At 47.2% G+C, this 16570-nt stretch overlaps 1 protein-coding gene across 1 annotated transcript; it reads left to right on the plus strand.

The window, feature by feature from the left end:
* Positions 1-732: 732 nt before the first annotated feature.
* Positions 733-15729, plus strand: LOC120048421 (tropomodulin-4-like). The gene is made up of 10 exons (XM_038994375.1): positions 733-840; positions 9756-9937; positions 10443-10599; positions 11206-11328; positions 13903-13995; positions 14106-14236; positions 14390-14497; positions 14624-14767; positions 15007-15151; positions 15448-15729. The coding sequence occupies exons 2-10, from the start codon at positions 9830-9832 to the stop codon at positions 15468-15470; spliced, it is 1032 nt and encodes a 343-aa protein (XP_038850303.1). The 5' UTR covers positions 733-840; positions 9756-9829; the 3' UTR covers positions 15471-15729.
* Positions 15730-16570: the final 841 nt, after the last annotated feature.

Here is a 16570-nt window from a genome sequence, read left to right on the forward strand (position 1 = left end):
CCCTTAATCTCTTCCTAAAAATATCAACTGACCATAACACTGACCCCTAGAGCTACTTTGTGAAGCTTGCATTAACCCAAACATGTAACCTGTTCACTAACGCTTAGGTAGCCAACCCCTTGGAACTCTCCTCCATGTCATGTTCTGTTTGTTTCAGGTCACTGGAAGTTCACAGTTTAGGCCACCCCAGTGTTGGTCAGTAACATGGATTAATCTGATGACCCTATTGGACAAGGAGGCCCCTCTCATACTCAAATCACATGTTGTCTCTAAATGCGGTAGCCTAGCCTAGCCTAGCCTAGCGGTATTATTAAAGTGGAGTCTGGGATGGAGATGTTGAGTAAATGTACGATAGGAATTATGAATACCACAGAGTACCACTGTATACTGTCTTAACTTGATAAGCTGTAGTTACAACTTTTGTCGGAGATTCAGAAAGCACCAGTAGATGTCCCTGTTACCTACTACACTACACACGCTCTCTATTAATTGAGGCACTGATTAGCACATTGGCATCGCTCAACTCCCTCCCTCCCTCTTCCTCTCCCTCTCCCTCTCTCACTCTACTCAGTGATTCACAGTCGCTCTTGCAAAGCCAGAATAATAAAATGCTGACCTCTCAAAGTGCTGCCAGTATCCCTGTCTCAGCATAGAAGGCTGTACAGCGAGAGAGGAGAGGGGAGGGGGAGATAGGAGAAGGGAGTGGAGGGGAGAGGAGGGGAGGGGGGTATAGAAAAAAGAAAACCGGTGGGAGGGGATAGAAAAAAGAGAAACGCCATTCTCGGGTTCCAACAGCAGGCTTTGCCTTGTAGAGGGCTCCAGCACTGCAACTCTGTGAAGGTAGGTGGGAGGCTGCTTCTCTCTCAACTGTGGGGATACCGTTGGCATGAGGGTGGCCCTTTCTTTAATCTCTCTCTCTCCCTCTCTTTCTCTCTCTCTGTGTCTGCTTGGGGCTAAGCTTAACCCAATGTGCATGTGTCTGTGTGTGAGAGACTGTGTCAGGGACAGAAAAGTTAGGGAGACGAGTATGTGAATATAGTTTGACAGAATTAGAATTGAACAACTTTATAGCAGGTTCGTTTCATCCAACATTGGGTTTATGTTGGTATTGCTTGAATACTTAACTTTGACTGTAGAAGTTGGTGTGTTGGTCTTCTAATTGCCTTGGATTATTTTGGCCACGACTTTGACAGTTGACAGTTGGGTATTTCCTATGGGAGTCCAGTGCCCTGATGAAGGTCGACTGACCGAAAGCTCAGCCACAATTAAATACATTTTCATCTGACTGGAAGTATGCAGAGACTTTTTCCTGTTTCTTCTATGGGAGTCCAGTGAAACCCTAAGCTAAAGTATTGTCACTCAATTGAAGATCTTTTGCTGTATGCTGTGGTTAAGTCATCTCATAGCTGTCTATCACTATACAGTTTTGTGGTGTTGTCTCAGAGTATGGTAGATTTAAAGGGGTGTCCCTCACCCCCCCCCCCCCCCCCCCCCCCCCACTCCCAGCTAACTTCACTGCAACACATGGCGTTTGAATAGCTGTGTTGGCTGGATCAAGTCGTCTCTGGGGCCAGTTGTGGCTGATTTGTGCTAAAGTCTTTAAAACAGGCACAAAATGTGTGTCTTCACCGTGGCTAACGATGTGGAGTTACGGCAGCTTAGAGACGCATTGGAACTGAATTACAATGTCCTTGTATTGCTGTAAAGATAAATTCCCACCTATTCAATAGTTCTTACTCTTTTCTAAACAGTTGTTTGTACTTGAAAAACAATGTCATTGCTTTCAGGCTATGAAAACTTCCATATTGATGTGTTGTCATCAAAACGTGTATTTATGGTGAATGGCAAATACCAGTTTCTTCAGCAAAATAAAAATATGAGCATTAACATTTTTCAGGTAACTTTGCCTCTTTTTCCCCCCACAATTCATTTGAACAACAACCCTTCCATGTTGGACAGTAGAAGATATTCTCAGACATGTTGCTTTTAGTCCTCCAAGTGGAGCTTCAATGTGGGGTGAAGGCCGCAACACAAGCCGGGGAAGATTTACACCGTTGGAAGTAGCTGACCTGTGAAGCTAAAATTAAGTTGCGGTTGAGTTGGAATTTTACACTTGTGCAGTAAGACCTGGAGGAGTCAACCAGCAAATAGTGTGAAATCTTCTGATGTGTCAACCGGAGGAGTGACTCACTGCTTTGACACTTTGGGCCCTCTCTCTAATGATCTTTCCAGTTTCACCCAAGTCATGTGGCTTGTCTGTACGTAGTCACTTTGGACTGTACAACAAGACAGTTGTTTTGTATGAGTTGTTGTAACTTTGTACCTCTCAGAGACTTGGACTTTGTGGGATCATGAACTTGGAATGGACATAACCATACAGCTTGTGGACCCTTAATTTGGTCCCAAGGCTCCACAAGCTTTTAGTGAACCTGCACAGAGTAGCCGAGATTACAAAGTGAGAGTGAGCGTTGTCAGAACCAGATGCCACCAGTGGAAAAAGCAGAGCCTCTCCAACACAACAGCATGTGACATCATGGCCACCATGCCATGCAGTTGATGGGAAATTAACGTAAAGCCACGATGAATATAGGGGGATGCATCAGTTTGGTGGTCCCCACTCCTCTCAACAGGTGTGCTCTGTGTGGCTATCTGTGCAGCCAGTTGTCAATTTCCTGAAGTTTTGATTGGCTAAACCAGAGGTCCACGGAGCGGCACAGGTCGCTGGGATTTTGCTAACCAACTCCTCAGATGGTTAGCGGCCACAACGAAGATAAAGCTGCTTGAAGTGGTATGTTGTTTAGTAGTGGGTAGTGATGAAATAACTATCTTTCCCAAGAGAATCTCTTAGCCAGGCATAACCCAGGTGCAGGGAATGGTTGGGGTTCCGGATGGAAAGAAATTTCCTGAGCCAGCTGGCTTTGACAGGTGACACTGTTCCGCTCAGATACTAGGTTGGTTCCCATAGAAACCCAATGGGAATACTAGGGACAGGTGTGTGCGCACTACTTTCCAGTCTGACGTCTCCCAGAATATTAAATATGCTCATTAAATCCTGAATTCTGATTGGTTAAAAGAGCATTAAAATGACACAATTAATCAAAACATGGCATTCTGCCTCTTGAACACTTATCAAGCACATTTGTCAGAAGGCTTTTTAATGTTTCTGATAGAACACTTGTTGTGCTGAAACGGTATAGTCTCATTCATACACAGTAAAACCTCTGCCCTTGGTCGTGTTGTATTCTGAGGCCAGGACGTTGTAAAACTCAGAGCGACAGTTTATGCAGCCTATTATTCAAACAAACCTCATGGGCTCAAGGGCTTTGGTGCAGTTGAATCAGGAGATTCATGTTTGGATGTTGTCCCATTGTGTTACTACTTCATTGAGCTACATTCAGGAGTAAGTTTGTCCTCATCTGTCCATACAAATGAGAAAAGGAGAAAGCCGTGCTGCTTTTGCATCCAGTCAAGGCCAAGTTGTTCCTGCAATGTACAAGAGAACAAACAAAATGCCGATGCTTCTCGGCACTACGCCTTCATCAGGGAAACACGTGAACTAAAAGGTTCATACAGTTGTTTTCTCCATAATTACCTCCATCTTTTTCCACACTCAGCTGTTTGATCCAGTGTTCGTGTCATTGGCTTAAAACATTACAGCTGCACTGTGCTGACGAGGTGTCCCCTCCACTGAACACAAACATACATGGACACATGCCACACTTGAAGTTATTATACACACACTTTACAGTATTTCTGTGGTAAGAGTATGTTTTACTGTAATTCTATGATAGCTCACTAATTACGACATGGCAACACACACGCGCACACACAGGCACACAGGCACACGCACGCACGCACGCACACACACACACAATCACAGTGTGTCTCAGAAGACTTACCAATTTTAGATGTTCTGTCAAAGTGTATTGTCATCACCAGAGCCTTATTTACAGGTAGACTAAGCATTCTGTGAAAGCAGTCTATTCGTTAGTCACAAGGTGTGTAGGTGTTTGTTTGCAATAAGTCACAAGATGTGCGTGGCCACTCTAATAACATTTGACATTGTAACTTGATCAAGGGCTACAAAGCACACCACTGTTACCTTTGCAGAAAGGAACAAGGTTAGACACCACAACAATAAGCTGCTAATGGACTTGTTCAACACTCAGGACATTGATTTCCTATTGATGGATGCATTTGATTTTCTGTTATTGACTTGGGGTGTTAAATTGCCAATCACTGACTTGGGAGCTCAGTAACCCTTGAATAGCTCTCATAGAACTGTTTCGGTTGCAATGGTAGACGTACTTTTTCAACTTTTGTTATTTGATTTACCATATAAGTGGTCAGGGTCTATAATTAGGGTCAATTCTGAAAGCATTTCCTAAAAAGACCAATATGAAATGGAATGCAGATTTAAAATTGAAAATGTAGATGGATTTGACCCTACACTTGATAGGTGCATTACTCATACCTATGAGTCACCTGTTTTGCCAGAGTTATATACAGTATGATATTGTTGTGGTATTTCCTCCACTGAGTGCCAAGCTTTGTGTTTGTTTCATGGTTGAGCTCATCTCTCGCTTGAAACTGACCTCAGATCTGTGTTGTGTCTCTATCTGGGCTTGTCCACCGGTGGGTGTAGAGGGAATACGGGTGGGGCCGCTAGCGGGTGTCAGCCAGTGATAAATAAGGGAACGCATCCCTCTGCTCCACTATCCTCGCCTCTGTAACTCTAAACCCCTAGCTCACCACATTGGAACTAAGAATAGCAAAGAACCTGCACTCTCTCTCCCTCGCTTTCACGTTTTCTTTCCTTCTCCCTCGCTCTCTCCCTCTCCCTTTTGAATCCATAGCTTCAGTTCTATAGGAGTGTGTTCATTTCAGTTCAGTTTCCGAGAAAAAGTGTGCTCAGTTAAAATGTTGCAGTGTTTGTGTGTTATGGCAGTGCTTATTTGTGCATTAATGTGGACAGCAGGGTTCTCCAGGGAAATGTGTGTTTATCACTGGAAATACAGTTATTATTACCATCATACCGTCAGAGGCAACACTGCGGACTGGCAACAATAATACTCAATAGAGATCATAATGAAAAGGGTGCGTACTGGCGGCAGAGAAGTCAGGCGCAGGAGAGCAAAAACTGTGTTCCAACGGAACAGTTTAATAATAAAAACCACCGTAAAATAGAACAAACAAACAATGGGTAACAAAACCAGTCACACACCAGCATACGTGCACAAGCACTTACAATAAACAATTCCGGACAAGGACATGGGGGGAACAGAGGGTTAAATACACAAGATGTAATAATGGAATTGAAACCAGGTGTGTGGGAAGACAAGACAAAACAAATGGAAAATGAAAAGTAGATCGATGATGGCTAGAAGACCGGCGACGCCGACCGCCGAACGCCGCCCGGACAAAGAGAGGCATCGACATCGGCGGAAGTCGCGCGCCGACACCGGCCTCGGGGACGACCCGGAGGGCGAGGTGCAGGGCGATCCGGATGGAGACGGTGGAACCCCCGCAGCAGTGAAGGGTCCAACATGTCCTCCACCGGAACCCAGCATCTCTCCTCCGGACCATACCCCTCCCAGTCCACGAGGTACTGAAGGCCCCTCGCCCGACGCCTCGAATCCAGTATGGAACGAACGGAGTACGCCGGGGCCCCCTCGATGTCCAGAGGGGGTGGAGGAACCTCCCGCACCTCAAACTCGTGCCATGGGCCATCTCTGCCCAGAGGTTAGTGGAGGAGTGGTGGAGCGAGTTCTGGGCTATCTCTGCCCAGGGCACGAACGCTGCCCACTCCCCCAGCCGGTCCTGGCAATAGGACCTCAGAAACCTACCCATATCCTGGTTAACTCTCTCCACCTGCCCGTTACTCTCGGGGTGAAAACCCAAGGTAAGGCTGATCGAGACCCCCAGACGTTCCATGAACGCCCTCCAGACCCTCGAAGTGAACTGGGGACCCCGATCAGACACTATATCCTCAGGCACCCCATAGTGCCGGAAGACGTGCGTAAACAAGGCTTCCGCAGTCTGTAGGGCCGTAGAGAGACCGGGCAGAGGAAGGAGACGGCAGGACTTGGAGAAACGATCCACAACAACCAGGATCGTAGTGTTTCCCTGTGATGGGGGAAGATCGGTCAGGAAATCGATCGACAGGTGTGACCATGGCCGTTGTGGAACGGGTAAGGGGTGTAGCTTACCTCTGGGCAGGTGCCTAGGAGCCTTACACTGGGCGCACACCAAGCAGGAGGAAACATAAACCCTCACGTCCTTAGCCAAGGTAGGCCACCAGTACCTCCTGCTCAAACAGCGCACTGTCCGACCAATCCCAGGATGACCAGAGGAGGGTGACGTGTAGGCCCAATAGATCAACCAGGCACGAACAGCAGACGGGACGTCTGCCTTCACGTTCTGGGAGCCTGGTCTGTAGGAAAAGGTGAACACAAAAGGGTGAAAAACATTGCCCACCTTGCCTGGCGAGGGTTCAGTCTCCTCGCTGCCCGGATGTACTCCAGATTGCGGTGGTCAGTCCAGATGAGAAAAGGGTGTTTAGCCCCCTCAAGCCAATGTCTCCACGCCTTCAAGGCCTTGACGACAGCCAACAGCTCCCGGTCCCCCACATCATAGTTTCGCTCCGCCGGGCTGAGCTTCTTCGAGAAGAAGGCACAGGGGCGGATCTTCGGTGGCGTACCCGAGCGCTGAGAGAGCACAGCTCCTATCCCAGCCTCGGACGTGTCCACCTCCACTATGAACGCCAAAGAGGGATCCGGATGGGCCAGCACGGGAGCCGAGGTAAAAAGATCCCTCAGGTGACCTCAGGTGACCAAAAGCCCTCAGCCGACCACTGCAAACGTACCAGGCCCCCCTTCAGCAGTGAGGTAATAGGAGCCGCTACCTGACCATAACCCCGGATAAACCTCCGGTAGTAGTTGGCAAACCCTAAGAACCGCTGCGTCTCCTTTACCGTGGTGGGAGTCGGCCAATTACGCACGGCTGAAATGCGGTCACTCTCCATCTCCACCCCTGAGGTGGAAATGCGGTACCCTAGGAAGGAGACGGACTGCTGGAAGAACAGGCATTTCTCAGCCTTGACGTACAGGTCATGCTCCAACAGGCGACCAAGCACCCTGCGCACCAGGGACACATGCTTGGCGCGTGTAGCGGAATATATCAGAATTACATCAATATACACCACTACACCCTGCCCGTGCAGGTCCCTGAAAATCTCGTCTACAAAGGCTTGGAAGACTGATGGTGCATTCATCAACCCGTACGGCATGATGAGGTACTCATAGTGCCCTGAGGTGGTACTGAAAGCCGCCTTCCACTCTCTCCCTCCCGGATACGCACCAGGTTGTAAGCGCTTCTGAGATCTAGTTTGGCGAAGAAGCGCGCCCCGTGCATTGACTCGATCGCTGTGGCTATGAGCGGTAGCGGGTAACTATACCTCACAGTGATCTGGTTCAGACCTCGATAGTCAATACACGGGCGCAGACCTCCCTCCTTCTTCTTCACAAAAAAAAACTTGAGCAGGCGAGTGAAGTGGAGGACCGAATGTACCCCTGACGCAGGAATTCGGAGACATATGTTTCCATAGCCTCCATCTCCGCCTGTGAGAGGGGATACACGTGACTCCTGGGAAGTGCAGTGTCTACCAGGAGATTTATCGCACAATCGCCCCGTCGATGGGGTGGTAATTGAGTCGCCTTCTTTTTGGAGAAGGCGAGAGCCAAATCGGCATATTCAGGGGGAATGCGCACGGTGGAGACCTGGTCTGGACTTTCCACCGTAGTAGCACCAACGGAAACCCCTAAACACCTCCCCGAGCACTCTCGCGACCACCCCGTGAGAGCCCTCTGTTGCCAAGAAACAGTGGGGTCATGACAAGCTAACCAGGGTAGGCTTAGCACCACGGGAAACGCAGGAGAGTCAATAAGGAAGAAACTAATTCTCTCCTTGTGACCCCCCTGCGTCACCATGCCCAGAGGAGCGGTGGCCTCCCTAATCAACCCTGACCCTAATGGTCAACTATCTAAGGCATGAACGGGGAAGGGCACAGCCACGAGAACAATGGGGATCCCTAAACTATGAGCAAACGATCTATCTATAAAATTCCCAGCCGCGCCTGAATCGACGAGCGCCTTATGCTGGGAATGCGGGGAAAACTCAGGAAAAGTGACATACAGAAACATATGTGCAACAGAGGGCTCTGGGTGAGAATGGTGCCGGCTCACCTGGGGTGACGCCAGAGCGCCCTGCCTGCTGCCTCGATACCCAGAGGAACCAACCCGGCACTGACCGGCAGTGTGACCTCTGCGGCCACAGATGGTGCACGAGCTGGCACCCCCTCCGGTCTCCCTGCGCACCGCCCCTCCCAGCTCCATGGGTATTGGAGAGGGGGTGCGGGGGGATGGAACCAACAGACCCCGATCTGAACGTCCGCGGGTAGCCAGCAGGTTATCCAGCAGGTTATCCAGCTGGATGGACAGGTCCACCAGTTGGTCGAATGTGAAGGTGGTGTCTCTGCAGGCCAACTCCCGACGGACGTCCTCGTGCAGCCTGCAGCGATAATGGTCGATCAGGGCCCTGTCGTTCCATCCCGCGCTGGCAGCCATGGTCCGAAACTCCAGGGCGAACTCCTGGGAGCTCCTCGTCCCCTGCCTCAGACGGAAGAGGCGCTCACCCGCCGCTCTACCCTCGGGCGGGTGGTCAAAGACTGCGGGTGAACTCCTCAAACTGGTCCAACGCCGCATCTCCCTCTCTCCACACGGCGTTGGCCCACTCCAGGGCTTTCCCGGCGAGGCACGAGACAAGGGCGGACACCCTCTCACGGCCCGAAGGAGCCGGGTGGACGGTTGCCAGGTATAGGTCTAGCTGCAACAGGAACCCCTGGCAGTTCGCAGCCGTCCCATCGTATTCCTGGGGAAGGGAGAGACGAATCCCACTGGGACCAAGAGAAGGAGGGGCGCGTAATGGAGACCCCGGTTGTGCTGGTGGAGGCGCTGGTAGAACTCCCTGTCTCTCCCAGCGGTACATTGTCTGGACAACGTGGTCCATGGTGGTGCCAAGATGGTGGAGCATTGCTGCGTGCTCCTGGACGCGCTCCTCCGCCCCTATACCCGGGGTACCTGCTCCTGCTAACTCCATATAGTTGGTCCGGAATTCTGTAAAGGGTGCGTACTGGCGGCAGAGAAGTCAGGCGCAGGAGAGCAAAAACTGTGTTCCAACTGAGCATTTTAATAATAAAAACCACCGTAAAATAGAATAAACAAACAATGGGTAACAAAACCCGTCACACACCAGCATACGTGCACAAGCACTTACAATAAACAATTCCGGACAAGAACATGGGGGGAACAGAGGGTTAAATACACAAGATGTAATGATGGAATTGAAACCAGGTGTGTGGGAAGACAAGACAAAACAAATGGAAAATGAAAAGTAGATCGATGATGGCTAGAAGACCGGCGACGCCAACCGCCAAACGCCGCCCGAACAAGGAGAGGCATCGACATCGGCGGAAAGTCGTGACACATAAGTTGCTCACGAGACACAGTAAATTAAAATAGTTTGTGTGCTTAAGGCCTACCTACCCAGGTTCTCTCACACTGGCTAGTTCTAATAGGACACCAACACATAGTATCCTTCACTATTATTATCTGCGAGGTCATATCTGTCAAGATCTGTCCAATCTGTATCCCTGTCTCACAAGTGCATCCTCTTCTTTCTCTTGCTTCTCCCCACAGAAAGTGCCCTGCTCTACCCCAGGGGTGTGTGGTGTGTTTGTGACTCTAGCTAGGAGCCCAGCCAGCCTGCAGATATGTCAAAAAGCGACCCACGGGACATCGACGAGGATGCCATCCTCAAAGGGATGAGCCCTGAGGAGATAGAGGCGCTGGAGTGTGAGCTGCTGGAGATGGACCCCGAGGTACTGAGGGCCCCAGAGGGCCCCTTGTGGCAAATAAGGGAGTTAATTGTAGAAAGGATAACTCCAGGGACTCAAAGACTGAGGTATCCACAAGGCTCATAGTATAATAATAATAATAATGTGCCATTTAGCAGACGCTTTTTATCCAAACGCGACTTACATTCATATATGCATACATTTTACGTGTGGGTGGCCCTGCGAACCGAACCCACAATCCTGGCGTACCTTACACAACAGATTCACTGATACACACAGAACACTAACACAACTGAGGCACTGCCAATAACATAATCCCCATGTTATCTTGTTCTCTGACATTGTAAGACTTACTTAGGAATTTCCTGGGGATTACGCAGCTTTATACTGTAGTTACAAATCGTATAAATCCATTTTCCAACATCTTAAAAACCACAGTCTCACACAACCAGCTACTAGAACCCCAGAGGATTCAGAACTCTTTGTACAATGTCCACATGCCCTCTGACCCCTACTGTTTCTGTCCCAGAATGCCATCCTGCCAGCCGGGTACCGCCAGCGTGACCAGACCAAGAAGAGCTCAACGGGGGCGTTTGACCGTGACGCCCTGCTGGATCACTTAGAGAAAACAGCTCTGGAGCACGAGGACAGAGACGACCTGGTGCCCTTTACTGGCGAGAAGAAAGGTACGGTACACTACACTACTGAACAGCTCTATTGACTCCACTACTCCACACTACACCGGGGGGGGGGGGGGGGCTCTTACATGAGTGGCTTTTTGGTCCCGACCCACAGTTTCAGAACCACTGCTTTAAACTGAAAAACAATCCAATGTTTTTAACTTTATAAATAAGTAATGATAAGTGATGACTTAAAAGTGTAATTTTAGCGGTTTGTGTAACATTGAAATGGAAATGAGATGCATACAATTATACAATAGAAAATGTAGTTTATTGGAGTTTATTCACAAAGCCCATATAAACCAGGGCTTTCTTAGTGTTTTCAGAAACAATCCAAATCATTGTTTTACTAAAACAAAAACAAATCAACTGTAAGGGAAATATTACAATCATGTCATTCTTTAGAATCTCAATAGAAAGTTATATGATACAAGATACATACTGAGAGAACAAAGGTTTTCCCCTGGTGCTATAGGTACTGTTTGTTTACAGTCTGCTCATGACCCCTTGGATACTAGTTGCCCTGACAGTCCCTCTGTATGTGTGTCTTTCTCTCTACTTCTCTCCTTCTTCTCTCTCTCTCGCTCTCTCTCTCTCTCTGTCCCTCTCCAGGAAGAGCGTTTGTTCCTAAGGAGGGCCATGGAAAGATCCCCGACCATGAGCAGATCACCCTGGAGCCTGAGCTGGAGGAGGCTCTGAAGAATGCCACAGACGCTGAGATGTGTGACATCGCAGGTGAGAACCTATCCATTTTTCAAATTTTTGTCATTTAGCAGACGCTCTTATCCAGAGCGACTTACAGGAGCAATTAGGGTTAAGTTCCTTGCTCAAGGGTACATCAAAAGATTTTTCACCGAGTTGGTTCGGGGACTCAAACCAGCGACCTTTCGGTTACCTGGCCCAACCGCTAGGCTACCTGCCGCCCTATCCCTCTCTGTCCTTACATTGTTTCAATGTGATGTTGCCCAATACTCCCAGCTGGTATTAAATAGAACATTGTGGCCCCGCCCGCTTTGGGAGAAAACAGCCCATGGTTATCCTTGGTTACCCCATTGGCTCACAGCAAAAACTTTTTTCAAAATCTTATGCCTGGGGCCGGCCCTGTGTATTGTGACCCAATTGTTTACAGTGACCCTGGCCTATTTTATTATTTTGTCATAAGCCCATATTATTCCATTGCTCATTGGTCCATAATATTATTGTTCCAGTGCTTCACAGACCCAATCCCACACATACAGACATGCAGAGACATGGGATGTGGGACATGGCATGGGGGGGGCTCCAATTCCCTGCGCTCAGCAGCAACACGAAAATAAGCTGGCCAAGAGCCACCAAAAGAAGGGAGGAATGGAAAGAGGGATGGGGAGGGAGTCAAAGACTTGTCTGTTGGGTAAAGGTACTATATCAATTTACACCAAACAAGAGGGAACCTTGTTTTAAACGTAATTAATTGAATCAACATGTTTTAATTTTTTTCATGTTTACCCCAATGGAGATGTCAAATGCTTGAACAGATATGTTGGTCTCATAATGCGGTCATCACTTACAGTGCCAACCCGATTTGTTGGTTGTTTTTACACTCACACTGTGCTTACTTCATATCAACGCATAACAAGGACTTCATAATTTACTGCATCTGCAAAATGTGCTTTCTGACATTGTTTCAAAACAGCTAAATTGTTTATGGTTCAATTTGATATAGGTGATTTTCACCCAAAAAAACACACATTACATTTTCTGTTTCCAAATGATATCTAATTCGATGAGAATTCACGCCTCGGCCTCTTTTGAGCTACACAACCATATGAGACCATAACACCCTTATTCACATATCATTTAGAGTATGGCCCAGAACAAACACTGTTTATCACAATAGTTAAATCCCACTCCGTATCCAGCCACGGTGCAGGGGAGGCAGGCCTCCTGACTGCTTTTCCTTTAGCGGCAGAGCCACAGCCACAGAGCAAAGGCGTCTGGAAAGTGACAGTGGGGGAGTTTGGGGAGTGGAACTGTGTGTCCACATAGATTAGCCTGTCATTAACCCCCTCATTGAGAACACAGTTTTGACCTTGGAGGGAGTCCAGATGAGGATTAAACTTTCGTTAGCCTTTGTCACTCTTTTGTTTGGGGCTGGATCTGAGTCCACAATAGCATAGCTGCCTGGCCGGTTCCACCAGCAGCAAGGGAGGGAGAGGGACCTCAGTCAGTTGAGATTTAATTAATGCTTTTTATTCACTCTTAATAATACTGATGGTATTTGGGGAATTGTTGTTATTATTGAGAGGCTGGGATGTACTGTAAAGCTACTGTAGAGTCAAGCCGGGTGACATTGGCACATTTTGCACCAGACCAGCTGTCTCTGGATCCCTGTCTCCTCACAAGGCCTTCCCTCCCATAATTCCCAGCCTGCCCCAGGTCGGAGCCTGTGGGCGGGGGGGGGCGGTGGGGGATTGCTGTCACAGCAGTTGGTGTGTGACACAGTTTGGTGGCGAGGGGCCGTCTGTAATGAGACTGTGAGAGATATTCAAAGTGCTGCCCTCTACTGGGGATTTGAGCAAAGCAACAGCAGCTCCAGTCCAATATCTTTAGGAGCCCATTGTTCTACGTCCCATCTTGTAAAATTAGCAGTGCTTAGCTGAGCTAACTCACCCACATATTTGGAATTTAAAGTACTTGTCCCCAGGGCATGGTGTCAAACTGAACAATACAATGGCCTCTATGTCTATGTATGCATCTAAATTAGGGGCCAAATAACCATTCATTATGTGTTGGCCCATTTTCAGTTAGAATAACATTGGGCTTGGTGTGTCTGCATGGCTCGCATTAATGTTTGGTTTCATAACGTCCTTAGGGCCTGGAGGCACTGAGATTAGAGACAGTGACTGCAGCTCTCTCTGTAAGAACTGAGGAAAGGCTACAATGTCCTTATCTGGTCAAGCAGACACACAGAGTAGGCACGTGCATAACATGGTAAATACTGTACCTCATGATACAATGTACTGCACAGTGTTGGGTGTATACTGTAAATGTACAATTCAGTTGTTGAAATAGATACACCTCTCTACATGAAGATATGTAGAGTATAATTGAGATTGGGAGACCTGCCTATCAAAACAATGCCCTCATAAATAATTGCAGTCACATACACTCTCAGTTTAGTTATAATGAAGGCCTTGTGATTACTTACTGGGACAATAACATGCTAAAGGTCTCAGCTGACAGCTACCATTAATTATGTTGAACTGAGGAAATATTACTGAATGATGAATGAGAGTTACAGATATATAAATCAGTCCCATTTCTTTGCAGCTATTCTGGGAATGTACACACTGATGAGCAACAAGCAGTACTACGACGCCTTGGGCACCACTGGTACCATCGCCAACACAGAGGGCATCAACAGTACGTATGAAGAGGTTGACCAACAGAGCAGAACATACCTACTACGGTATTCAGTATATTACATGTTTAGGAAAGTCTTACACTAACCTGTGATTCTCCTGTGCTTTTAGGTGTAGTAAAACCAGATGCATTCAAGATCTTCCCAGACGAGCCCCCCAACCCCACAAACGTGGAGGAGACCCTTCAGCAGATCCAGAATAACGACAGCAGCCTGTTTGATGTCAACCTCAACAACATCAAGGTGAAGCCTAGTGGGCTTTAGATCCTGTGGTCTGAACGTACATAGTGACCAATTCTACAATGGAGGATGAGATCACTTGATGGTAGCGTGTAGCCTTGTGTGTTATGGTGTACTGAATCAGCATAAAGTGATTGACGTCTGTCTGTCCTATAGGACATTCCCATCCCAACGCTGAAAGAGATCTTTGAGGCGATGAAGGGCAACACTCACGTGGAGTATCTGAGCATTGCTGCTACCCGTAGCAACGACCCCGTGGCCTATGTGAGTACATCTTTCTCCCCCAGACTAGCAACAAAGAATCTTAATTTTCCCATCCTTATTGTAATTTTCCCCGTGCTACTAATGAATGTGACTCTAGTAACATAAGTGTGTTTGTGTGTGAATCAGGCTGTTGCTGAGATGCTCCAGGAGAACACCACTCTGCAGAGTCTTAACATCGAGTCCAACTTCATCACCTGCGAGGGCATGAATGCCATCGTCAAGGCCATGGCCAACAACACCACACTGACCGAGATCAAGATTGACAACCAGGTCAGACACCCATACAGAAAGTATGCTGTAGTATGAATACATACATTTGAATAGTGCTACATACGCTGTATGCTGTATAAACAACTGAATATAAAACAAATTCCTGAGTTCCTCAAGAAACATTAAAAGACTTTGTAGAGAAAAAACAATGATAAACTTATAACAAGACAATGCTGTGATTTTGTGTGGTTATGGGGTTATTGAAGTCCTTTTCATCCTTTAACCCACCCCACTCCTAGAGACAGAAACTGGGGGACTCCTGTGAGATGGAGATTGCCACCATGTTGGAGAACAACTCCAGCATCGTAAAGATCGGCTACCACTTCACCCAGCAGGGGCCTCGGGCTAGAGCAGCCATCGCCATCACCAAGAACAATGACATGAGTGAGTGTCTTGAGAATGCATGCGTACTGTCAATCATTGTATTTCAGTTGTGCTTCGTTGAACATGGTCAATTTTTAAGTGCTTGACATTCTTCCCGTTAGGGTTTTTGTGACGAGGCTGTCATAATACCCTCAGAAAGTGGCTATAATTCTGACATAATGACAGATGAGCTATTTTCAGTTCATGTTTAGTTGTCCTAGGTGTTCTAACCTGTTATTGAGGTATTTCAGCTTTCGGATGACCATTGACAATGCACTCTGGCTGACTCATATGGTTCCTTTTCTTTCTCTATCCAGTTCGTCAACAGAGAGTAAGATGAGACGAGAGTGGAGCAACAAGATTGCGCTCACAAGACGCTAGCCTATCAATTCAGCCCCTTGGACCTAACAACTCAAACAACTGCCATTGACAGCTTTGCGCTAGCTTTGTCAATGGGGCGCAACAAACCCTTACAACCTCTCTGTGCTCCTCATAAGGCCGGGTGTTAATTTCTATGTCTGTGTCCAAGCTTTCCATTTCATTAACCACAAACAGCTTTTTGTAGACCATTGAATTCATCATAAAAGCATTGTAAAAAAGCGTTGTAAAGTGTCGTTTATGCTTCTAGATTATGCCATGAAAACACACTCAGAAAATAACTGAACTCCTACATGGTGGTGGTGCTATATCTAGGAAAAGAAAATCTGTAAATACTTGAAATAAAATGTTTAAATAATTGTTTTAAATGGGCTGAATGTGATATTTTTGCCATTTCATCACCTCATGTGAACATACATAATATTCAACATTCATCATTTCCATGGTTCAAACTTCAGAGCTGACACAAGGTACAAGCAGATACAAGAGTATACCGTGTGCTCCGAGATCTTGAGAATCGGAACAATTCAATACCTCATTGAGCCTGCCGGATCCCCAAACCTCCTGACCTATTTTTACTCCCCCCATTGGGAATGTAACCTAGTCCTCTGGGCTTGAGTTACCCTTCCCAGAATATAACAACTTTTAAAAGGGTCTGAAGGGGAGGGGGCACCCATATGCACCCAAGGAGATCATGAACCTTCACCAAACAGCTGCTAACCTCTGAGGATTTTCATAGCATTGGAGTGGCTCCATTCTCCATGTACACATTCATTTTATACCTGTATTAAAAGCAATGTTTTGATTATCATGCTCAATTTAAGCAACATTTATAATTTATTGTAAAGAAATGTCACCTAGCAGGTTTTGAATAAATGGGAGACGGGTTTAGAAACTTTGATTGCAGTGGTACGGCTACATCCATAAAGAGTGACATTTGGCACAGGGATCAGGCTTGTAATGATTTAAGGTCAGTATTGCATACCAGATGCTATTCCTGGGGTTATTTATTCCCCTTTGATCATTCAGCCACAGTAAAATGAATGTGTATTTATAGTTATG

This window comes from Salvelinus namaycush, chromosome 5 (genome assembly GCF_016432855.1).
Source record: "Salvelinus namaycush isolate Seneca chromosome 5, SaNama_1.0, whole genome shotgun sequence".
NCBI classification, from domain to species: Eukaryota; Metazoa; Chordata; class Actinopteri; order Salmoniformes; family Salmonidae; genus Salvelinus; species Salvelinus namaycush.